Source organism: Vicugna pacos, chromosome 5 (assembly GCF_048564905.1).
Source record: "Vicugna pacos chromosome 5, VicPac4, whole genome shotgun sequence".
In the NCBI taxonomy this organism is placed as follows: Eukaryota; Metazoa; Chordata; class Mammalia; order Artiodactyla; family Camelidae; genus Vicugna; species Vicugna pacos.
Window position 1 is genome coordinate 15,446,410 of NC_132991.1, and position 25,304 is coordinate 15,471,713.

At 43.4% G+C, this 25,304-nt stretch overlaps 1 protein-coding gene across 9 annotated transcripts in view; it reads left to right on the top strand.

Moving 5' to 3' along the window:
- MGAT5 (alpha-1,6-mannosylglycoprotein 6-beta-N-acetylglucosaminyltransferase) overlaps positions 1-25,304 on the top strand; it is a 330,723-nt gene that overhangs the window by 176,468 nt on the left and 128,951 nt on the right. For all 9 annotated transcript variants that reach the window (XM_072960887.1, XM_072960885.1, XM_072960886.1 and 6 more), the window contains exons 4-5: positions 15,357-15,433; positions 16,378-16,467. In XM_072960887.1, coding sequence (XP_072816988.1) covers positions 15,357-15,433; positions 16,378-16,467 — 167 coding nt within the window. The remainder of the gene's footprint in view (positions 1-15,356; positions 15,434-16,377; positions 16,468-25,304) is intronic.

A 25,304-nucleotide genomic window follows, 5' to 3' on the forward strand; every position in this document is an offset into this window, starting at 1 on the left:
CAGTTTCTGTAAGGTATTGTCTATGAGTCCAACCCTGGAGCTTGAAATCCGTAAGTCAGGCAGCCAGGAAGTGATGATAAATGTTGGGTAGAGGAAAGGAATAACACGTTGGAATCTCGTTGGAATCCACGAGAATGAGCTGGAGCCCGTGGTGACAGACTGACACTCTTGCCTTTTTTTTTTTTTTCTCCCTGCCTCTGACTTTGGGATGTAGATGCTCTGCAGAAGCTGAGGCTCTTTGTCTTGAAATGAAAGACTTAGCAGAAGCAAATCATTCCTATTTCACCTCCTAGATAAAAAAAAAAAAGATTATCTTTCATATTTATCCACATATTAATATTCCTGATGCTTTTCATTCCTTTCTGTAGTTCCAGGTTTCCATCTGATAGCATTTCTCTTTCAGTATGAGTAACTACTTTTGTTAGTTTCATGCCATGCAGGTCTGAAGATGGTGAATTTTCTCACCCTTCATTTATCAGAAAATGGCTGTTTTTTTGTTGGGGGGAGCATTTTTCAAGGACGAGATGTGGAATTCTGGTAGAGAATTCTGGGCTGACAGTAGTTTTCTTTCAGCACTCTAAAAATACTATTTGCTTTTTGGCCTCCGTCTTTTTCTGGTGAGAAGTCAGGTGACATTTCTCTTTGTACCCTTTTATGTAACACGTCTTTTTTTCCTCTGGCTGATTTCAACAGTTTCTCTTTATCTTTGGGTTTTAGCATTTTGGTGACGGTAAACATAATTGTCTTTGTATTTATCTTGCTTGTGGTTGACTGAGATACTGAATCGAAGTTAATGGTTGTCACCAAATTTGGAAGTTATTCAGACATTATTTTTCCCCCATTTTTTCTCTCTTCTACCTCTGGGCATCTGTTTATACAGAGCTTAGCCTACACGGTGTTGTTCTACAGATCACTGAGGTTTCGCTCTATTTTTTTCTATTGTCTATTATTCTACTGTCTCTGTTTTTCAGATTGAATAATTTTCATGTCTTCAAGTTCATGATCCTCTCTTTTGCCATCTCCTAACTGTTGTTGATTCCATTTGTCAATTTTTCATTTTAGTCCAGAATTTCTAGTTTTTTTTTAAAGAAAAGTGTCAATTTCTTTGTCTTTAGTCATATTTATAATAGCTGCTTTAAATTCTCTGTCAATTCCAATATTTATGTCATCTTGGGATATGTTTTTGTTGACTGCTTTTCTTGACTTTGATTCACATCTTTCTGTTTTTCCACATGTCTGTGAATTCTCTGTTATATATTGGGCATTATCACATGTTATCAAATATCTATATTCTGTTATCGTCCTCTGAAGAGTGTTGATTTTGGTTCTAGCAGGCAGTGAATTACTTACTACTCTGAGCTTAAGAAGGCTTGGTTTTAGGGTTTGTTAGGTGTGTGTGTGTTTCAGCTTTTGCTCTAGTGTTAGGAAGTCTTAAGTCCTGGGCCTTTCTGGGATTTCAATGGAAAGTCTGAAGTGTTGACTAAACCCCTCTGACTTTCCCACAGTGAACAGAAGCTTAATCTTTGAACACCTTTTGAGCTTTCCTTGGTATCTCCCCTACAAATACCCAGCTATGGTATCATTCAAGGATTTCAAGGTAGTTTATTTGCAGATTTGGGGGCTCCCTTTCTTTGATTCCCTCTTTATGGGAATATCCTACCTAATTTCTTGCCACCTTAATTGCCAAAACTTAATCCTAAAACTGGAGTCTTTTGCTTACCTTCTAGTGATTCCTAGTGATCTCCCATCACCCAGAGTCCCCTCCAGGGCAGAGTCTTAGCCAGCACAGTTCCTCTCTTCTCAAGTTTAGACCCCTTCTGGTGTTTGCCCTTTTTTCTTACTTTTCATTGTCTTATTATAAGTAGTATCTTTGGGAAGATTATTCCAATATAAGCTTCTCTGCTGTTGCCAATATATAATCTTTCAACTTTGTTTTATAAAGAATCCCAAGTTAGATTGACCACGTAGTCCTTACACAAGTAGTGCAGTTTGCAGTCTGCCCTGGCCAGCAAACGATCGGAGTTATTTCTTATCAGGGCTCTGACTTTCTCCTGCCTTTTGGTATGTATGCCAGCCCGCTCTTGCTTTGGACCCAACAGCCACCATTTCTAGGTTCAAGGAGAGTGTGTTTTTCATCAGGACTGTCCTTCTCCTGGCCACCATGGCTGGAGAGTAAGTGGGTGAGTGCAGTTTGTTCTGGCCACTGGTCTGGTGGAATGGGTCTTCAAATGAAGACCTTCACGTGGTAATCCCACTGCCAAAGGATCAGGGCTTTCTAAGAACTGACTCAAAAGCCAGCTTCCCATCTGGAAACAGACTACTTCCTGAAACAAATTCCTAGGCAGTGGAAACCCTTTGTGTTTCATACGAGAAAGCACTTGCGTTCACATATTTACTAGCCTTTTCTGTTGAGAAGATGAACAGCATTCCAGGTTAACATGTAACATTTAAGTATATGTACATTACTTTCTCAACTTCACAAGCTAAGTATCATTGTCCATGTTTTCATGGTCTTAACCAGGCATGTTTCCTTTCCACAGGAAGGAAAACCTGCCAAGGGCTAGGATAGAGGAGAGGAATTAAATTATAAGACAACCTGGTTTTTGAGAGACATCCCTAGTCAAGGATGTATCTAGCCGGCTTAGGATGTTTGTGTAGTTTCAGTGGGCTTGCAGATTTCATGCAACTCTGGATAAATCAAATGAGACCTAAAAAGTAAGCAGCTCTCAGCCTTTTTTAAAACTTGGACCCAAGGGTTTGATGTATTTGTGGATGTTCTCAATATTCTGGCTCTTCAGCTTCTTTTTTCTGTTTTTTTTTTTTGTTGTTGTTGTTGTTCTCACTCTGCTTCTTTTTCTAGTGCCCAAAACTTATTATCAGGGTGTCACCTTAATTCTAAATTAACTTACACTTGACTTTTCCATGCTAAAAATGGAGGCGGGTGACTATAACCAAGCAGCCAAAACAAAATGAAAAACTCAGTTCATATGAGAAAGGGAAAACAAAAATTTATCTTGATCCCCCATTAAAAGAGTAATCAAAGAAGTTTCTTATTGCCTGTAGGTATCTGGGGTGTCCAGTCAGAATCCCTGTCCTTTACCAACAGCTACTTAAAGGCTTCTGACAGGTGATTCAAAAAGGGGCATTGTATGATAGGAACTGAACACATCTTTTTTTGGCAGTTTGTGCAATCAAAATAGTCTGGGAATATAGCCATTCTGATACAGTTATTAATTCCATATTGATTTCTTTAGTTTCAACCAAAAAATACAAACACACATGCATACATGAACTGTGACTATATTTTTTTCTTTTTCTTAATAAAATCCAAACCCCAGACACTTGGACAGTCTAATAAGGGTAGTCCGAAATGTGTGAGCTGTGTTTACACACAGCGTGTTTAAGAAGAAAAATTGAACCATGTGTTGTTCAAGGGGTTGATGGAGACTCGTGTGGCTCCAGGTTCCAGGGGCATGCTGCCGTTAACAGCACAATAGCTGCCGTAAACTGCCTATGAAAAAAGGGAAGTTGTGAAGGGCCCTGCCTTCTTTATTGGAAAAAGAGAATCGGTGTGAAAATCGCTGTACGCTCCAAATTGAGAAGACGTCATTTTGCAAGTGTAATCTTGAGTTTTTAATGTCTGCCATCTACTTCCCAAGATGCTTTCTTAAATCTAAATTGACAGCTGAGGATGCATTAAAATCTGTCCGTACTATATCTTTAAATAGTATATAAGAAACTTTTTCTGGAAATACGATACCATTATAACTTTTTATTTTGTTTTTGACGCGTAAAACTAACATTCTCCCAATTTAGTGCCTGGTATGCCCATTTATTATAACTGGATACGTAACATAATAGCCATGTGGAATATTTGATGTCTCTTACATTGTTACTTAAAATGCTGAACATTTTGTTGCAGAAGAAATGATAGCAGAAATTAAGTATGAACTTAGAGAATATAGCATTTACATAAAGATGCATACACGTAGATTTATGCATAAAAAGAACTCTGATTACCTAAATCATTTTGCAAACTCAGTTTTATCTTCCAACCCCAGAGCTACTAGAATATATAGTATATGCCTTTGTGCTGTTCATTTTAAAAGACTTGAACTTTTTTCCTTCCATAAATCCAAAGCATTTTAGTCACTGGCTGTATCTCATGCTCCGCCAAGCATTGTGACATGAAATGAATCAGAGACGAGTCACACAGACACGGAGATATACAGACAGTAGGACAAGTATATTGAGCAAATAGGCGAATGGAGTGAATGAGAGCTAGTGTGTGATATTTCAGTGTGATGTAGCCATCTCTCTTTCTTATGGCTTTATCTCTTTCAGCATTTCTTGTTTGACTTTGAAGGTTGAGGGTGACACGAGGCAGTAAGTGAGAGTCAGGCACAGTACCCAGCATGACAGGGTAACTTACATGTTGGAAGGTTTTACTGACTCCATCGACTGCATGAGGAAACAGGCTCTGGAAGGTCCTGTCACCTGACTAGGTTGTCCGCTGGTATGTGGCAGAGAAATAATCCCAGCTGAGATCTCTTAGACTCCCCTGCCCTTCCAGCACAGTATCTTCACTCGCCCTTTTCTACCATTTCCACTGCTGGGTTCGATGTGGTCAAGTACTCAAAAATACCAGGACATCGATTGGCTGCTTTCTCTTGAAATGTTTTGTGGTGTCAATTTCCAGAGCAGGTTGTTTCATAATGAAAAGGCACCTAGCGTGGTGGCCAGGGAGGGAAGATGGCATTTTGTGAGGGGACTGATCTAGTTGAAGCATGGACAAGACAGACATTTTTCCTTTGTTTTATTGAGATATAATTGACATACAGCCCTGTGTAAGTATGAGGTGCACAGTACAATGGCTTGACTTGAATATGTTATGAAATGATAGCCACAGTAAGTTTAGTTATTATCCATCCATCATCTAAAATGAATAAAAGAAAAAAAAGGAGAGGAAAGTGTTTTCTTTTTTTCTCATCATGAAAACTTTAAGAATCTCCTCTCTTAGCCACTTTGAGAAAAACCATACAGCAGTGTTAACTCTAGTCAGAAGACAGATTTTTACTTTGCAGGCTTTGCAGGCTTATACGACGTCATTTTGGAAATAAATGTGAAAATTGGAATTGACCATTACCTGCAAAGTAGGTGTCATTGAGAGTCTAATGAAACGTAAGTGGGTGGAGAAGGGCATTAGAAGCTGCTGTAAATCAAAGAAAGGGTTAAACATTCATAATTATCTTTATAGACCCTGTGCTGGAAAAGTGGCATGGACTTCCTTACCAGTGAAAGACAGCCCTTCTGCTTCTTCTGAATAGTTGTAAACTCTATTCAGCTATAAAGACTATGCAGCAGTGTCTTTAAAGTCCACGTGGTTGAATTTCCATCGTCAAAATGTGGCCACTGCGCTCCCCTTTCCTTGGATTTCACGTTTTTCAGCGTGTTGCTTCCCTACTCCAGGACTCTGGGTTGCTTCCCCCGCACCAGTGTTCCCAGCTAGACAAGTGCAAGCAGTGACCTTCCTGTTCCCGTGCTGCTCAGTTGCGCACTAAGCCTGGAATTTGCGATGCTGCAGTGTGTGGTGCCAGCATACTTTTTCAACCTGTTTTTCCTGCTGCCCCACCCTGGGCCCTCTGCTTTGGCCAGATTGACCTCCTCCCTGTTCCCACGCCCTCGCAGACGTTGATGATTGGCTCTTCTTACCCACTGGGGGTGGATTGGCTGTCTCAGTAGAACACTTGAGGTTAAAACATGCTCTGTTTTCCATCTCTGGCCTCTCCTCTTTTTCAGTGTACCCACCTTCACTGTTTGGTCTGTTGGTTCTCAACAGTAGCTGCCCATTAGAATCAGCTGATGGGAGCATAAAAAAGGGCAGTGGCCAAACCATTCCACAGACCATTGAAATCAGACTCTCTGGAGGGTACGGTACATTTTTAAAGCTCCCCAAGTGATTTTAATACACGGAAGGGCAGATTTATTCTGTGACCTTGGCCAAGTTCGTCGTCTCTGGGCATCGGTGTCTTCCACTGTACCATGAGGATGACACATGTACCTCTTCAGGTTACTGTGAGGATCAAGTGGGATAGTCGTGCGTAGGTTACAGTAAGTGCTCAGTCTGTGTTGTCTGTCGTCAGCGCTCTTCCTCCCAGTGTTCATCCTCCTCTTCCCTGCCAATTCTTACTTCTGCTTTAAAGCTCAGCTGAAATCCTACTTGTCTGGTGATTATTTAAGGTAACAACTCAGCTGCTGTAACAAAGAGACCCAAAAATACAGTGCTTAAATGCAACAGCGTGCTTTCTCTCCTGAGTGATAACCCAGCAGTCCAGGCCTCCCAGTTGGCTCTTGTCCACACTGCCATTCAGGATTCCCAGTCCCTCCCATGCTGCTGGATCATCCTATGACCACCTTCCAGCCCACAGGAAGGCGGTCAGGACTGTAGACCTGGCCAGGCAGATGGTCCTCCAGTTGGAAATTGCCTGTAACTCCCTCTCATACCTCCTTGGCTTGAACAGAGTTGCATGGGGTCACATCTAGCTGCAGGGGAGGCCCTAAGTGGGTGGCCAGGGGTTCAGCTAAAAATCTTGTTACTGTGGCATGAAGGGAGATGAGATGTGGGCGAACGGTGCTTGGCCTGCCAAGTCCCTCTTCTTTCCTGGTTGTCTGTTGTCTTTGTTCCTGGTCCTTTATTCTGTCTTGCCCTGGGCTGTCTCCCTTTTCTGATGTGCAGGTTTTAGGTACATTGTCCACTCCCTCAAGGTAAACATTGCTTTGTGTTCCTCTTAGGCAGGTACTAAAAGCGTTGCTGATACTCATTTAGGTGCAGTGGTGGTTGGGTGAATCAGCGGCAGGGGTTTTTTTGTTGTTTTTTTGTAACAGCTTTATTAAGATGTAATTTGCATGCCATAGAATTTACGCATATAAAGAGGACAGTTCAGTGGCTTTGAGTATAGTCACAGAGCTGGACAGCTGTCACCACAGTCGAGTCTGGAGCACTTACAGCACCTCAAAAAAGATCCCATACCTTTTGGCTGTCACCTCCCCCCCCCCGACTTTCAACCTCCCTTTCCCTCCTTCCTAAGCATCGCTAACCTACTTTCTGTCCCTGTAGATTGATCTGTTCTGGACCTTTCTTCTGTGACTGCCTTCTGTCACTTAGCTTTGTTTTTTCAAGGTTCATCCATGTTGTGGCATGAATCCGTATTTCATTTTTTCTGAATAGGACTCCAATGTGTGGATCTACCACATTTTGTCTATCCATTCATCTGATGATGAACATTTGGATTGTGTCCAGTGTTGAACATTTGGCTTTTATGAATAACATGCTGTGACCTTTCCCGAGGGCATAGGTTTTCACTTGTCTTGGGTCTGTACCCAGGAGTGGCATTGCTGGGTCACGTGGTGACTTCATGATTCACTTGTTAAGGAACTGCTGGACTCTTTCCCAGAATAGCTGCATCATTTTTCATTCCTACCAGCAATGCTTAAGGATGCTGATTTTCCCCACATCCTTGCCAGCACTTCTTATTACCTGAATTTTTCCTTGTAGCCATTTCAGTGGGTGAAGTACTGTCTCATTGTGGTTTTGATTTGCATTTCCCTGAGAACTAAGAATGGCGAGCTTTGTTTTTTCCCGTGTCAGTGGCAGGTGTTTAATCCCAACTGATTTCTGCCCACTGTGCATACGTATTCCTGGATGACCAGCCTTTTCTGCCTAAACATTCTGAGGAATACGACCTGTTTTTATCAATAGCAGCACCTGGGGGGCTTATCAGAATGGAGAGGGTGATGATATGTGTGTATAAGCACACATGTGCACCTGTGTGTATATGACATTCTTAGAGACCAGGCCTCTGCTACTTAGAATCTTACTCTTTGTTTCTCCTTTTAATTCTGCTCTACCAATGAAAGGAAAAACCTAATGTTCCTAATGTTAGCTTAAAAGCTTAATTAGGTAGAAATCCTGCAGATAAATAAACAAACAAGCACAGAGAGTATGGCAAAAGAAAGCACAAATAATCTAGGGTTATTTGACTGCTACTGTGATTTGAAATTTTATGACATTGATTATACATGGTGATGTGTTTTCGTAGTCCTCGATTCATTCTTTTTTCCACATTAATACCATTCTTGAGAAGCTGTTCATAACTGAAAAACTGTTTATTGAAGATGCTTTTCTTGTTGACTTCCGTATGCCCATAGCAGCTGTGCATGGGCAGTGCTGCAGCTCCAGGCTTTAGCAAGTCCGTGGGGCCCTTGGAAGTGCGTATTCAGAGAGGACTCAGATGTTGACTCTTCAGATTGCCAATGTAGAACATGAATATGGTGGTGGTGGCGGCGGTGGTGACGGTGTGCCTTTTAATACCTGGAGCCAATATAGTGGAAACAGCCTTGACCCAGAAGACAGGCCTGGGTTGAACGTGCAGAATGCATTGTGCATGGGAGATGCTCAGTGAATCTTGTTTAGTCACTGAAAGAGGGAAGTCCTTCCTCTCTCCAGGCCTCAATTTTATGAATCAGGAAAAGTCAACAGCTAACTAAAATGGCTTCAGAACTCCTTTGCAGCTCTGAATTCTTTGGTACAATGCTTGCATTCCCAGCCTCTTAAGTTGAAAGAAAAAAAAAACACAAAATACAAACAACTCTTAGGGTGCCCAGCGTCCATCCCTGGGAGTCTGAGTGGCTTGTGCCCAGTACCCGTTACGGCACCCAGCTCCCTTGGTGAGCGGAGTTACTGTATTATTGCTGGCCCCGCGTCTGGAATATGTGTATGTGATTCACTTAGAGAAATTAAATCACTTTTTTCATAATGCAAGTGTAAAGTGTCCCTAAATGAATATTTGCCAAGCTGAGAATGACTGCTAAGGTCATTTTTAATGGGAGAATATATCTCACCATGGCTGGTATCTGTCTGATTTATTGCTGTTAACTCCTGATGCAAGGCCAGCTGATGGAGGGGCTGGCAAGAGCTTGGTCTGCAGGCTGAGTGCAGAGGCTGAGTGCAGATACCGAGTCAGTTCCTGGCAGGTGCGGTGCCCACGTGGGCGCCTTGCAGGGGCCATCTGATAACTGAAGCCACGTGTTCCTATCAGGTGTTCTGAGAGAAACACTACCTTGTTCTACAAACAAAACAGAATCGCTGGAGACCCTTTATCTTTGGAGAGGAAATATGTGTGTGGGTGCTTTGGGGCTGAATCAAGCCCTCATTCATAAAGATGGTTATCTTAGTTCTTGGCAGAAGAACTAGGTGAGGAGATTGACCTCAGTTTCCTAAAACTTCCAACGGTAGGCAGATGGTCGTGTCTTTTGAGATCTCTAAGAGTTTTTAAAACCTCTTATTTCTTCTTTTTTCCCCCTCCTTTTAAAACAGCAATGGTGAGGGAATCAGACACCCTTAACCTATCTGATGTCTGTTCAGTTCTAGATTAAAAAAATAATGGCACCGTGTTCTACAAGTTCTTAAAAAGAAGTGCCATTTCAGACACATGTCATCTTTGTTCTGATTAATAATCAGAAAAGTGAGCTTTGACAAAGAAGACCCTCTTGGGAGGGTCAACTTTCATTCTAGCATAACTGTCTTCTGTGTGGGGCTCACTTACAAACACACCTCTCTCTCTCTTGCCACCCCACCTTCTCCCCCTCGGGCCCCCACCACCACCACACACATACACACACCCTCCCCTCCCCTCCATGTCTTCACTTTCTCACCACCCCCCAGGAGCATGTAGTCGAATTTCTTGCAGGTGGTGCCACCTACAAGCATGGATAGAATCAGATTAAGGGTGACACCTGGCTGCCAGCGTGGTTTGTTTTGAGCCTCTCTTTATAGCCGTATTTCTGAATCTTTTGTTCAGCAGTGAGGAGTGGTTATCGTTAAGTTGAAATAGGTTTGCAGTAGGTGAGTGTTTTAAGATGCTGCATAGTTGATAGTTAATGACCGTAAAAACACAGCGGCATCTCTATATATACATGTTGAACTGGGCAGCTGAAAGATACAGGTATCCTTGTGTGGTACCTGATGGATCTCATATTTGATTCTTTAACACATCAGGACAGTTAACATGTGACTCATTAAGGTCATATCTCACAAAACTGCAAGCCTCTCTTTTTAAATACAGATAAGGTATGAAAATCAGTCACTCAGGTGGGGTTTAAGCTGTTTCCCCCATCCCTGCATCTTCTTTCACTGTTGCTCCTTTTACCATCTTTCCTTAGGTCGAACCCAGATTTCTTCAGCTGCATTTAGTGTGTGGTCCAAGAACTCAGAGATCCTGGTTTGGTGATTCCCAGTGAGGACCTCCCGCCCGCTTTCTCCCGTGCCTCTTTCTCCTCCTTGCGCGTCTCTGGAACTGGGGCTCTTCACCCCTTTGTTACATTTGTCCATTTTTTTGAAAAAAATACTATGGAGTTGCCAGGGTGCCAGACACAACATTGGGCGTTGGGCCACAGCCCTGAGGGTGGCCTGCCCACCTTCCAGGAATGCTGGACTCAGGGAGGGTGTTCTGCTGGCGTGGGCCTTGCTCTGCTGTGTGCAGTCCCTGCCTCCGAGCCCTGGTGAGCTCCTTGAGGGTCTGGACCGTGTCTTTCAAGGACGCAGCTTTGACATCTCAGCGCGTGGCAAGCAGCAGGCTTCTGAGAGGTGTCCCAAGCGACTGTGGGCTGAGTTGGGAAACAGATGCTGAGGGCCTAAAGTTTCTCTTTTCCAGACAGTAAGATGAGATAGCTGTCTTCCTTGTTTAGGAGGATGTAGCGAGTGTAAAATGTGACCCATGTGATGTGCCAGTGCTTTAGGAAGTCTGGTGATAGCTCAAGGGAGGGCATCATCATCCACCTTTGTTTCCTGAATCCCCCTTTTCCTCTTCTCACCATCCCTGGGAGACCGTCTTTACCATTTTCTTCTGCGCCCATCTCTCCCACTTTCCTTCCCTCCTTCCTCAGGCAGGGGAAAGCATGAGTGAAAAATCTGTCTGTCTGGTTCCATATCTGCTTATCTCTGTCACTTCTGACTGTGTATTTGAACTGCCGCTGTGTCTCTCCCAATCTACGTGCGAATGTTAGGACTGTCAGGGAGAATCTGGCTTTGTGCTTGACAGCAGCACCTGCTCTGGGTGCATGTATGACACCTTCTGTCGCTGCTGCTGGTGCTGTATGTATGTTCTTCTTGAGTTGTCAGCATTTTTGATAATAAGAAAAGTGTCCTCTCAGATGAAACCCTAATATTCGAGCCCCTACTAGACTAATTTTTCCCACCTGCCTCTTGGGTGATACCTGATTGACGGTAGGTACCATAGAATCACATCAGAGGTGAAGTTCTCAGGGCAAGATCCAACATGGACCGGTGGATGAGGGTGAGAGATGAAACTGAATCCTAAGCTGGAGTAAGAGCCGAGCTGCTTTGCTTACATGAACGTTTTTTTTCCCCCTTGCCCTTTCGCCGTTAAAAAAAAAAAATTGGACATGTGGGGGAGGATGGGGTGGACAGCAGGGAGAACTTTCAAGTAACATATCTCAGCAGAATCCTGTCTCCTTTTTTGAAGGGCCTCGGGTACAGTAAGCTCACTGCCCCCTAAAAAGCCATCACATTAACCATTTTTTGGCCTGAATTTTTGTTTTTTTAACCAACCTTAGATTGGAGGCTCTTGCACAGGTAGAAAACTCTTCTGTGGACACAAACTAGTAAAAACATGATTTATTGCGTTTTTGTCACTTGGATGAAAACATAGGGAGCTGTCCTGTAAGGCTGTGCTGAAACTCCACAGGGGCTGGGATGTCACGGAGGGCCTTGCTCAGGTTCCTTCCTGGTGGTTGGATTCTGGAAGCAGCTCGGCTCCAGGATCAAAAGAAAGGCAGGCACTTCCCTTTCTCAGATCCTTCCTACCCCAGAACCTCAAGCCATTGAACTACACTTTTGGAAGCCACTGTCTGTTCAGAGCAATCACTGGGTAACAAAATAGTGAGAAAATTCCTCATAAGATTGTAGAAATGTGGGGGAGACCCTGTTGGATTAGCTCACACACTGCTGATTGGAAGATAAGAAAAACGCTGTTCTAGCGGGGGTCTTGGCGGAGCCTCGTTCTCCCTGAGCTGAAGTGTCAGGCCCTGCAAAAAGCAGGTGGAACACGTGTGTGTTTATTCACTCCAGCAGCAGTCACTAAGTGCCTGGTGATGGAGTGGAAAGATGCAGCCTTCCCACAACCTAGAAGGGGAGGCGGATGTAAACATAACAGGATCCTTCACTGTGATGGGAGAGACAAGAGCAGGAGGGCAGCCCTAAATCCTAACTCAATCCTGATTGAGTATTTCAGCATGAGAAGGAAGGACTGGGACTGTCTTCAGGGGGTGATGCTGGACCTGGGTCTTAAAGGAGGAGGGGCTTTAAGTGTGTGGAGAAACGGTGGAGCGGTGAAAGGAAGGGCACTTCCAGCAGGGCAATGCCTGTAGTTGTCCTTTAAAAAGCCAGTTCAACAGGTCTTTGCAGAAGCGAGGATCCTCACTTAGGGGCGCTCTTAGCATTGCAAACACAGGAGTCTGCGCCTGTTTTTGTAAATAAAATTTTATTGAAACATGGCCACGTCCACCTCCACCCACTATTGTTGCGGCTGCTTTCCTGTTGCAACCCAGAGTGGAGTGATTGCAAACAGAGACCATGTGTCCTGCAAAGCCTGAAATATTTATTGTCAGAAAAGATTTGCTGATTCTTCACGTAACATATTTTTAGTCCTTTAAATTCTTAATGAAGAGGACCCATGTTATCAGCAACTGGACGTTGCCTGCAGACCTTCATGGACCTGTTAGTTTATTTTGTCATCTGGTGATTTCTCTCTGTCCCACACCAGCAACACCTCCAACTCATCTAGTTTCTGTAACTTCTGACTCTGAACATCGGGAACTAGAATAGTAGCTATCGTGTATGAAGAAAGCGGGGCATTTACCCCGTAGCATCCCTTAAATGTCTGATTACCCCAACCCCTGGATGTTTTAGACTCTGCTTCATTTCTTGGAACCTCTGCTGCCTCTTATTTGCTTGTGTAAGTATTGCCAAAACTGGAATTTTAAACTGCAATAGGGAGGAGGGTATAGTTCAGTGGTAGAGCAGGTGCTTAGCATGCACGAGGTGCTGGGTTCAATCCTCAGTACCATAAATAAATACATACATACGTACGTAAATCTAATCCCCCCACCAAAAAAAAACCTCAGCACAAAATTGCGATAGGAAATAGTGGTCATTGGAAAGCATCTCTCTGGAGAGGCAGCACATTTGTAGTGGCTCCTGGAGCTGGCTGTCCTCGAACAAATGAGAGAGAAGGGGAGATTTAGGGAGATCCAGCACTCAAGCCTGCAGTTATTTCAAAAACATGGAGAATACATTTCCAGAAGCAGCTCCGCATTTGAAATATTGCTTTCCCTGATGTAGTGAATGAAAGTTGTGTGGAATTAATACAGCAAGTGCCAACTTCTAAACACCTGTGATTTCTGGAATCAGCTGATGGGAATGCTAAACCAAACTTTTTACAAATATTAACTTATGTAATAAGACCTTGGTGAAACAGAGGTACAATTATTCTAATTTTACAGTTGGGTAAATAATCTCCAACAAGCTAAGTGTCTCCCACGTTAACAACTAAATGACACTGCCTCCAATCTATCATAAGGAGAATCTTGCTTTTACACTCTTAAGTATCCTTAGCAAGTGGAACGCTCACTGGAAACACTGACAAGCAGTCCAGAATCTCTGTTTCAGACCACCAGATGAACTGATTTTTCAAGAAACGGGTACAACTAAAATCCCCCATAGCAATGACTTCTGTTTTAGCCCCAGCAGACCCTGACATCGTTTAAATTCCACTGTCAAATGATATTGTAGTTTGGATCTAATTTCTGATGAGTACTTTGTATAGAAAACTGTCAGCAATGAGTAATGGTGACATTTTCCAAGCATGTCTGGAAAATATAGTTGGTCCAAAAAGAGAAGTATGTAGGTTTAAGGTTGTCCTAGTTTTCAGCTGAAATGATCATTCCTAAGCAAAAATCTGATCGTAACCATCTTCTCCTTAAAACCTCTCAGTGCTCCACTGGCCATATGCCCTTAGCATGATGACGAAAGCCTTTGTTACCATACTTGTGGCCCCTCTGGTTACCCCACACAAATTCACTCCAGCCAGACCATATCCTGCATTTGGATGGCTCCTTGAACACCATCTCTGCCTTGTCCCTCCAACTGGCTCACTCCTTCGTCTTCACGTCTCAGCTGAGATGTCACTGGATCCAGGAAGCCTTCTCTGACCCTGACCCTGAGAGACCGGGCTGGGTGTCTTTCCCCTGCCCTGTCCTAACATAATGCCTTTGACGCTGCTGTTCAGTTGTTTACTGATTTGTCTGTTGACCATCCCTAAACCATCAGCTTCTTGAAGGCATTCTTTTTAGTTTTGACTCTGTAGTTATAGGGAATAGGATTCTACTTGGGCTAGCTAATAGAAAGGGAGTTTACTGGGAGGGAAGATTGGAGGAACAAGGAGATCTTGGTGGAAATTGAAGAACTGGGTCCGTAAGAGGCTGCATCTTGCAGATGCGCCGCGTGGCTTTCTGCTTGTCTGCACACCACTTCTGTTCCCCGTCCCCACCGCAGGCTGCCTCGGCTCAAGCACATGGCTTTTTTTTTTAATTGAAGTATAATCGATTTACAATATTGTGTTAGCTTCTGGTGCACAGCCAAGTGATTCAGATATATATATTTTTTTCTTTTTCAGACTTGTTTCCATTATAGGTTATTAAAAGATGTTGAGTGTAGTTCCCTGTGCTGTATAGTAGGGCCTTGTTTATCTAGTTTGTATCTGCTCATCCCAAACTCCTAATTTATCCCTCCCCTCCCCTTTCCCATTTGGTAACCACAAGTTTGTTTTCTATGTCAGTGAGTCTGTGTCTGTTTTGTACATAAGTTCATTTGTGTCACTTTTTAAGATTCTACAAATAAGTGACAGGCACATGTGTTCATGAAGCTGTCATGACTTCGGTTTATCCACTAGCCTAGCACGGCCTCGCCGGTCTGCTGGATACTCCTCATCTTATGGCTTCATTGCCTGCTTCCCACTTGTTTGCTTTGACAGTGTCCAGATTTCCAAGCAGGCGCTCTGGTTGGCCTGGCTCCCCCTTCCATGCTGGGTCACACACATCAGAGGTCTCTGGCCAGCCTGGAGGTGGCCTGTGGCTGGGTCAAGTTCTCACCGCAGACCAGTCGGAACTGTTGCCCTCTGGTGGGGACAGAGCAGGGATCCAGGACGGACCTCTCTGCTTTTCTCCCCTCGCTCGCAGTAAACTTCATGGTATCCTTTGTTCTTTTTCCTCCTTTTCAGATATCATTAATGGGGCTCAAGAAAAATGCGTATTGCCTCCTATGGATGGCTACCCCCACTGCGAGGGGAAAATCAAGGTAAGGCAGAAGTGCCATCTGTTCATTTCCATCATCTTTATTTGCACTAGCAGTCCCCTCCTGCCCCTCCCCTCTCATCCTCCCCAGCAACACAGATGGGCCAGCAAGCCCTTTAAGGGAGTCATTTAAAGGGCACCTCAATCCTGCCAGTTTGGGGCTGTGGCCATGACAACCCTTCCCTGCTTTTGCCAGCTGCCTGGGGTTAGGCCACAGTGTCTAACTGGTTAGACCAAAAGAACCTGGGCCCTTTCAGGCACCTGCTGTGTCTTTGAAGCCGCCCTCCCCTCTCTTTGCTATCCTCCAGCAGGTAATCCTTCGAGGGTCCAAGACACAGGGCTGCCTTCATTTAGTATCCGACTCCTCTCCCCCAGGCCTCAGCTCTGAGGTCTGCAGACTGTGATTTAAATGTCACATTTGCATGTGCGGTTGGGTGCCCAGGCACTCTTGGCCACTCTTTGACCCTTACCATTTTTTAAATCCTATTTGTATGGTCTGCCCATGGGGAGACCACTTCCCTGCTCAGCAGTGTTCAGAGAAAAGTGTCACTTCGGATGATGAGACCAAACCTCTGAGGCTTTCACACGGCCTCCGCGTGACACTCAGACACGCGCTGCACTCCTGCCCTCGTCCTGCACTGCCTTCCTGGCCCCGCGCTGGGGCTGGCGCAGCTGGAGTTCTCCGGGGAGGGGATGTGGTGCCAGGGTCCCATTGGGCGCGTGCTCTTGATGAAATGCTCCTCCCGTTGCCTCTGCTGAGGCCCAGCTCGAGTCAGGATCGTCCAGTGTCTGTCTCCTGCCTCCAGCTCTGGACTCTTAGTGTTAGGCCACAGCTTGAGCCTTCACCCCTCCGTGGCTGCCCTGGCCTCCTCTGTCAGCAGCTGCACAGGGCCACGGAGCCCGGCGCGCATGCGTGCTCTCACTCTCTCCTCCCTCTGCTTGTTTCAGTGGATGAAAGACATGTGGCGCTCGGATCCCTGCTACGCAGACTATGGAGTGGATGGGTCCACCTGCTCTTTTTTTATTTACCTCAGTGAGGTGAGCAGCTGCTGGTGGCTTCAGGGGATGGGGGGCGGTAGATGTGTGTGGTTGGTCTGCTCTGTCTCTGAACCTGGAATTTGAAAAGCTTGGAAATGTGTATTATCTGTGAACGGTCTCACGTAGCCCTTGGAATTAATTTTGTTTTCCCTGAAGAGGGCACAGAGAGGGGAGGTAACTTGGGCAAGTTCCCACAGCTAAGGGGTAGAGCCAGATGTGAATTTAGGCCACCTCATGGCAGAGGGGCTCTGCCTCCTCCCAGAGCCAGACCAGTGGACCCAGTCCTGCTGCAGGCGAGCACCCCCAGACCCCCAGCAGGTTCCCGGCCACAGACAGCTGAGGCTTGCAGCAGCAGCACACAGAAAAACAGCTTTTTAAAAAATGTTTCAATAGTAAAGTTTCACATACTATTTAATTTGAACAGTTCTTCTAGGACTTAAAAAAAAAGCGAAAGTTTGAAAGAGCTGAAGAGTTGGATTTTCTCTGATAGTTCTTGCTATGCTACTGTCTAGAGTGACTCCATGTAATTTGAAATTGTGTTGAATTTAATCAGTTGAATCAGTACAACTGATGTCTCTGAAAAGAAACCGCAGTAATATATCAACATAAAAAAAAAGTCTTGTCTCTACATGAAGGACCTATGATTTCCTTCTTCATCACTCTCCTCAGCCTCTTTGTAGGATGACTTTTTTCCCCCCTGGAGGGAAAAAGTCTGAGTTAACTATTTAATTTTTCCCCAGTTTTTTAAAAAGTGTAGTCAAATACACTTTACCAGATTTGCCAACTTAACCATTCGAGTGTCAAGTTCAGTGACATTAAGTACACTCCCACTGCACCATCACCACTGTCCATCCATCTCCAGAACTCTGCGTCTTGCCAACCTGAAACTCTGTTCCCATTAAACAATAACTCCACATTCTTCACTTCTCTCAGCACCGGCAACCACCATCCTTTCTGTCTCCGTGATTCTGACTAGTCCAGGTACACCTGTAAGTGAAATCATACCGTATTTGTCTTTTTGTGATCAGATGATTTCACTTAGCATGGTGTACTCATGGTTCATCCATGTTGTAGCATATGTCGGAATAGCCTTTTTAAGGCTGAGTAATATTCTGTTGTATAGATAGACTGCATTTTATTGCCATTCATCCGTCTATAGACACTGGGGTTGCTTCTACCTTTTAGCTATTGTGAATGATGCTACTATGCACATGGGTGTACACGTAACTCTTTGAGATCTTGCTCTCTATTCTTTGAGGTATAGATCTAGAAGGAGAGTTGCTGGATCCGACAGCAATTCTATTTTTAATTTTTTTGAGGAACCGCCAAGCTGTTTTTCTCCAGCAGCTGCACCATTTTACATTCCCATCAACTGTGCAAGGATTCCAACTTTGTCCACATCCTCACCAACACTTGTTACTGTCTGATTTTGTTTTTTTGTTTCTTTTTTCTGAAAGGCCATTCCAGTGGGTGTGAGGTGGTATCTCACTCTGGTTGTGGTTTGCATTTCCTTAATGATTAGTGATATTGAGCATATTTTCACATATTTATTGGCTGAATTAGTTATTTACAGTGTGAGTTATTCACGCCTCCCTTTTTTAATCTGAGCTTAATTTTCTTTTGTACCCTTTAATTTAACTAGAAGTTTGTTTGTTTGTTTGTTTGTTCTTTAAGTTGCAGAACATTTTATAGACCACAAGGAATTTGTGACATGCTTTAGTAATTTCCATTTTACCTTTTGGGAAGTCAAGTGGTGGGGTGGGGTAAAGACTTTCCAGGGCCAACTGGAAACTACAGGGCAGGAACTGAGTAGGGAATGAAACCTCACTGGCTTCCTCCTCCATCCCTCATGGACAGGGACAGTCCTAGGGGCTTATGAAACGGATGCTGACTAGTTTCTGAGGATGTGCACTTGGCAGGCTCTTGGTTGATGTTTCTTTTGTATTCGCTCCCCTGCTTTTTTGTGCTGTTGCTGTTTGACCAGTAGTTAGTAAGCGCTCTCTGGTGATGCCATGCGGAAAGGAGAATGCCTCCGTCTGGAAGCTCAAGGAAGTGTTTCTTTCCTTGTTAGGATTCAGGTACCTCTCCTCTCTGGTATAATGTGACTAGGACAGCTTTAGGGGGATGGAGGCCAAACCTGTATGACTTTAGGGCACATGGCCCCGGAATCTGTGGGTTTGTCCCTCTCCTTCATCCTTACTTCTCATCCCTCTGCAAGATCCAGTCAGGCTTCTTTTTTTTTTTTTTTTTTTTTTTTTTTTGACAAATTTGCTCCATGGCTGCCACCCCAGGGCCATCAAGGGAACCTGCAGAGTTAATGAGAGTTAAAATACCTCTTGGAAATTAAAAGCCCTGGGAGTTGGGTGTGTGATTAGCAGGCTGCTGGCAAATGGATTTTGTAGCATTTCCTTGGGTGTGTTTCTAGCGTGGATGGCCCGGGGCCCTGCCTTCTCATTTTCTTCTCCAGAGGAGTGAGGACTGGGGCTATGGGGGAACCTTCACTCCAGTGAGAAGTCACTAGAGGCACGTTTCCTGCTGTCAGAGAAAAGTTCCTCATTTAGTACAATTTTCCAAAGTTTTCTTCCCATTTCCATTTGATAGAATTTATCCAGAGTCCAGCCAGTCTCCCTGATTGACAAGCTGAGCTAATTTCACGCCTTCCTGGGAGTTTGCATCTTGAGGAGGACAGCCGAGGTCAAGGCAGAGGAAGAGCATTTCATGTTCCCACTCCAGCGGGGGTCTTCATCTCCTGATCCAGCGCTGGGAAGGGTGGGAGAATGGTCCCGATGGAAAGGGGCAGCAGTTATGTATGACCTGGTTCCCTTCCTTTGAAATGGCCATCCTACCCCCACTGGCAGTGAAGGAAGGATGTAGCCAAAAAGAGAAAAGTGAGATGCTGGTGGAGATAAACTGAGAGGAGTGATACAGACTGGGCTGTACACAGTATGATGGATCGTATCTACTTAATATTGGAGCCTGGGGGGTGGATTTCAGAACCTTTAACTATTTTTCCTCCCTTTGGGATATGGAATGGTGTTTTATTAGCCTACCTCTCTGCTCTTTTTATGCAAATGATGAGACTTTTCTTTTTGTTCCACTGGATTCAGTTCAGTGAGCACTTATTGAACACCTATTATATTCATTGATTGTCGGCAATTACTGAGAACTGTTTTCTTGGCCCCATGCTATGCCTTCATTATTCTAATGGTGGAAAAAGAATGGATACAAGTAATTGAGCCAGGAAGGGGCCCTGGGGAAAAACTAGGAATTCTTTTTGAAACTTTTAATCTGAAAATAACCATGAATCTCTGGCTGGCGTTAAAAAAAGAGTATCCATCTTATCAAAACATCTTAATAGGTGAGGGACACAACCAATATGGCTGCTTCAACAGGAGGCACTGCCTTAGAGCTGGTACCTGACTTCAGCTTGTTCGGATGCTTTCCAAACTCTGTGCTTTTGGAAAAGCTACCAACTTTGTGCCTCAGGTTCTTCTTCCTTGATAAAGAATAGTTTTAATTTTGTTTTGTTTGTAACGGATCCTACCATGAGGATTCCTGAGCATGTATGGGAACATGCTTAGAGCAGAGCCTGGCAAATAAGTGGTACTCAGTCAACATAATGGACACTTTCGTGATAGGCTGTGGATGTTGGCATTGTTTGAGTCCAGTTGTGGGCTGTCACTTAGCCTAGGACATTTTATGTGAGACATTGATTCTCTTCTAGAATTGGAATCAGTTTCTGGTTCTCTTTCTCCAGTCTAATTTAACTTTAAATCCCTTGGCTTCTGGTAATGTAGAGATTCAGCTCTTCTCCTTACCTTGCTTTCGCTGGGATGTGACACTTGTTCACGCTCAAACCGTGGCCTAGACGTCTGAAGTGGCAGCGCACCTCCACCGTTGCTCATGTGGAGCTATTACAGATGTTTTCTAAAGCCGATTAATTCTGTCCTGATGCTGTTTAAATCCTGGGCAGCATCCGTGGCTTTGTGGCACTCTGTTTTGTCTTCGTTGTTGTTGTTCCCCTTGCTTTCCTGAAGCTTTTTCCTTCTTCTGCTACTTCATTTAAACTGTGTCACACGCCAGGTTACTCTTGCAGTTGGGAAGGTGATCAAGAGAGACATCATTTGATTTGTTGACTTGATCAGTGGCTATGCCGGTGACTTTTATTCTTTCATTAATCTTTATTGACGAGCCAGTTCTTGTTTCCGCCTCTGTTAAACTTCAGAGCTTTGACAGATATTAGAAGAAAAGGACATGAAGTAAAATGTCTCCCACATAGTCAGTTACTGGTTGAATCTTGGCACAGAAGTTCAGACCAGTCTTAGGAGATGACCCTCTTCCCGCATTTTTCTTTCCCCTAGTTTTCTCAGAGTGCCAAGTCTACTGAATTATGGGATTATAAACGTCTGCTTTTACCCTCACCAATTTATAGTCTGCCTGATGCAGGACAAACGGGTGTGGGGCGTGAGGAGGGCCGTGTCCCAGGTCGCGGTTGAGCCCCTGGGATGCGCCCTGCTAAGCGTGGGTCCTTGGCTTCGTGCAGGAAAGAATTCAAGAGCGAGTCACAGTTGAGTAAGGATAGATTTATTTAGAGAGCTACCTACTGCATAGAGTGTGGGATGTTTCAGAAGGCAAGAGAAAGGCCACAAAGTGTGGGGGGTGGGTGCTCAGGTTAGAGTAAAAGTAGACACACACTCTGTAGACACAGTGTGGTCTGTCTTCGAAGAGGAAGGAGCAAAAAGGGTGGCCTCGAGGAACGGTGTTGCCAGTTTTTATGGGCTCGGTAGCTTCATATGCTAACAAGTGGGAGGACCATTTTAACTACCCTGGGGAAGGGGCTGGGATTCCCAGGAAGTTGGCCATTGCCTACTCTGACTTTTTATGATTAGCCTTGGCACCTATGGGCATGTTATTAACCATGCTAATATATTACAATGGGCGTATAATGAAGCTCAAGGTCTACTAAAAGTCAGATCTCCTGCCATCTTAAGCCTCAAGGCCTACTGGGAGTTGAATCTTCTGCCATTCTGGTGTTAATTGCAGTGGCATTCTTTGAATGGCTGTCCCTGTCCCCTTCCTTCCTGTCTCATACCGACCTTTTATGGTAAATCCCAGGAAGTAAAACCATCAGTGTTTCCCCTTCCATTATCCCCACGGATGCTTGTTCTGGGTTTGACATGGTACTAGGAACTGGGTGCGATGCTAAAAGTGTAGTCATTGCTCTTGTTGGGTGGTAGACTGTGAGAGAGGAATGAAACATGGCTGAGCCCCACGGTATACCAGACACCTTGTAGCCTCTGTCATGAAAACCTCTCCCCAGCTCTCAGTAACAGAGAGCCCAGTCCTAGCAGCTCCGAGAGGTGAAGCTGCTTCGTGCTCCTGTGCTCCCATTCCTGCTACCCTCTAACATTGGAGGAAAGCTGAACCCAGGTGAAGTCATTTGTCGCCATTGCTTTTGCATTCTGTTCTATGCCCCGATCCACTTGTGTTGAAAATACGGCTCTAATTTACCTGGTTTTCATTCATCAGTCTTCCTTGCTCGTTTTCGAATACTCATAATTTTGATATTTGACTGCCCCCTCCCCCAAAAAAGAAGCAGTTCCAATTCTCCTGAAGATAGAGCTCATGAAAACCAGGTGCTCAGCCAATCCCAGTGGTGGGAGTGAACGAATGATTCATTAAGCAGCCTTGCTTTTCCAGACCAGCGGGCGGTTCATTTTCCGTACCTGTTTTTGTGAGCCACGTAACTACTCCCCTTACAGAGAAGAGACCTGATCAAGTAATTCCTCTGAATGTCATTGGTTCCGGTATTAGTAACTCAGCCCTGGCAGAGCCTTTTCCTGCTATCAGCTGTTACAACACTGAGACTAAACTTCTTTACCCCACTGATACATTGATAGTGGGCTGATATATTTGATGCCCACGTGTTTTTTTCTGTTTACACAGTTATTCTAGCAACTAGCAGCCATCATACCTTGCCAGACTTCTTCCTTTGTTTGTACTGGTTTTTTTTTAAACACTTTCATTGCACTTGCTAGTATAGTTGCTCTGAAGTAATCAAATTGCTCCATGATTGATCGCTCGATATTAGGATACATACATGCTGTTGCTTCAAATGCCAATTTGGACTGGATAAGTGAGTGTGTGTGTGTCTGTGTGTGCACGCTGCATGAGAGACTCCCTGATAAAGGAACAAAAGAAGCAATTTCATGCCTTACTCATCAATCTGTTTCTTATACTTCACGAACTACAATCATAAAGGTCTTTGCCTCTCTCTGTTCTCCCTTGGCAATATGTAAAGCTAATATTGGCTGAACGTGCTATTAACCTTGAGTTTAAATTCAGCGTACTTAATCCCTTGATTAATGCCAAGATTAATGCCCAACAGCAAAGGTTGAAGTCTTAAATGTTTGTGAATGTGAGCATGAAATGAAATCCTAATAACCAGTACAATGATTTGGATTTATGGGCTGTGTTGGCTGCTAAAGATATCTTGGAAATGGTGTTGCACAGACTAATTTGTCAAAATGGGCAGCAGTGAGAAATGGACTGTTTAGGTTGTGGGAGAAAACCTGAATGAGAAAACATAACTAACATTTCGGGATGGCTCAGGGAGTACTTTAAAAATATCACTAGGCTCTTGCCTGAGAACACGAACACACACCTTTTAAAAATGTTTAGCCATTTCAAACAGGAAACTCTCCTTCTGTGAGATAGTATTTCTCGGTAGTAAAGGAGGTGACAGAGATTTATGATCATGTTCTTTTCACTTTTTGAGTTCAGCCTTTACGTTTCTCTTTTTCTTCTCTGTGTTTTCAGGGCTCTTAGGACCTGAATTCTAAGACACCTTTAGAAAAAGGAATTTTTCAATGGCCTTGAGTTTACAGAACAATATTTGTCATCAGCCTAGCTGATCACTCAATTTCCCTTAGCCTCTTCCGTCTCCCAACTTCATCTCCCTATTTGTACGTTTCACTTGTTGCAACATTTACATTGAGATTTCTTACTCCGGCCTCCACCTTATGAAAATTAGAAGAGTAAATGGCAGGACTTGGCAAACTCCAAAACAATACCTCTTTGCTCCTTGGAGTACATGTCGCAGACTGGGGCTTTGGTACAGTCCTCTCCAATTTGGGTTTTATATATATATATATTTTTTGAAGTATAGTCAGTTTACAATGTTGTGTTAATTGCTGGTGTACAGCATAATGCTTCAGTCATACGTGCATATACATATATTCACTTTCATATTCTTTTTCAACGTAAGTTAGTACAAGATATTGAATCGAGTTCCCTGTGTTATATAGTATGAACTTGTTGTTTATCTATTTTATATATATTAGTGTCTGCAAATTTCGAACTCCCAGTGGGTTTTTTAAAACAAACTTTTCAATGCAGTCTCTGAGAATTTCTATTGTATTAAAATATTTTAATATAGAGCATTTCAAACATACATAAAAGAGAAGAGGGTAATGCACCCCCATGTGCCCATGACTCAGATTCAACAGTTATCAATTCATGACTGATCTCATTTTATCGACACCTTTCCCAGTCCCTTATTTTCAAGCAAATCCCAAGGATCATGTCATCTCTGAATGTTTTGATACATATCTTTAAAAGAGTCTCTTTTAAAACATATAACTACTAATACCACTTCATTTTTTAAAAATACATAATTCCTGAGAACAGTATGGAAGTTCCTTAAAAAAATAAAAATAGAGTTACCACGGCATCCAGTAATCCTACTCTTGAGCATATATCTAGAAAAGATGAAAACTCTAATTTGAAAAGATACATGTATTCCATTGTTCATAGCACTATTTACAATAGCCAAGACCTGGAAGCAACTTGTGTCCAGTGACAGATGACTGGATAAAGAAGATGTGTGTGTACACACACACACACACACACACACACAGGAATATTACTCAGCCATAAAAAGGATAAAATAATGCCATTTGCCAGAACATGGAAGGCCCTAGAGATTGCCATACTAAGTGAAGTATGTCAGACAAAGATAAATATCATATAATATCACTTAGAATGTGGAATCTAAAATATGATACAAATTAACTTATTTACAAAACAGAAACAGACTCACAGGCATAGAAAACAAACTTACGGTTACCAGAGGGGAAAGGGTAGAGGGAAGGGATTAACTAGGAGTTTGGGACTAACAGATACACATCACTATATATAAAAAATAAACAACAAGGTCCTCCTGTATAGTATAGGGAACTATATTCAGTATCTTATAATAACCTATAACGGAAAAGAATCTGAAAACAATTCATACATTCACACACACACACACACACATATATGTATAACTGAATCAATTTGCTATATACCTGAAACTAATACCACATTATGAATCAACTCTACTTCTATTTTTTTAAATTACATAATTCCTCAATCTCATCAAATAGGTTAGTGTTCACATTTTGTAGGCCATATTATAAATTAAAATTTATTCATTTGCATGGAGTTTCAAGGGAGGACTGTAAATTAAAATTGTAGTGTCTCTTAAGTCTCTGGGGATGCCTTCTTAATATATCAGGAATACTTCTGTAAAGAGAAACGAGTCTTCATCTGGTATTTGGTTACCCTGAGGGACAGTTCATGTGGGAAACCTTGATCTCTCTGGATTCCTAGCATCTTCCACTGGTGACCAATTGCTTGCTTGCTTGCTTGTTTGAATGCTTGTTGGTTTTTATCCTGATTATGAAGTTATTGATTGAAACATATGTGATATGTTTGATCCATTCCAATTATTTTCTTACTGGTTCTCAAATTACCCCTTCTTTGACCAGTGGGAGCCAATTCATACTGTCTTC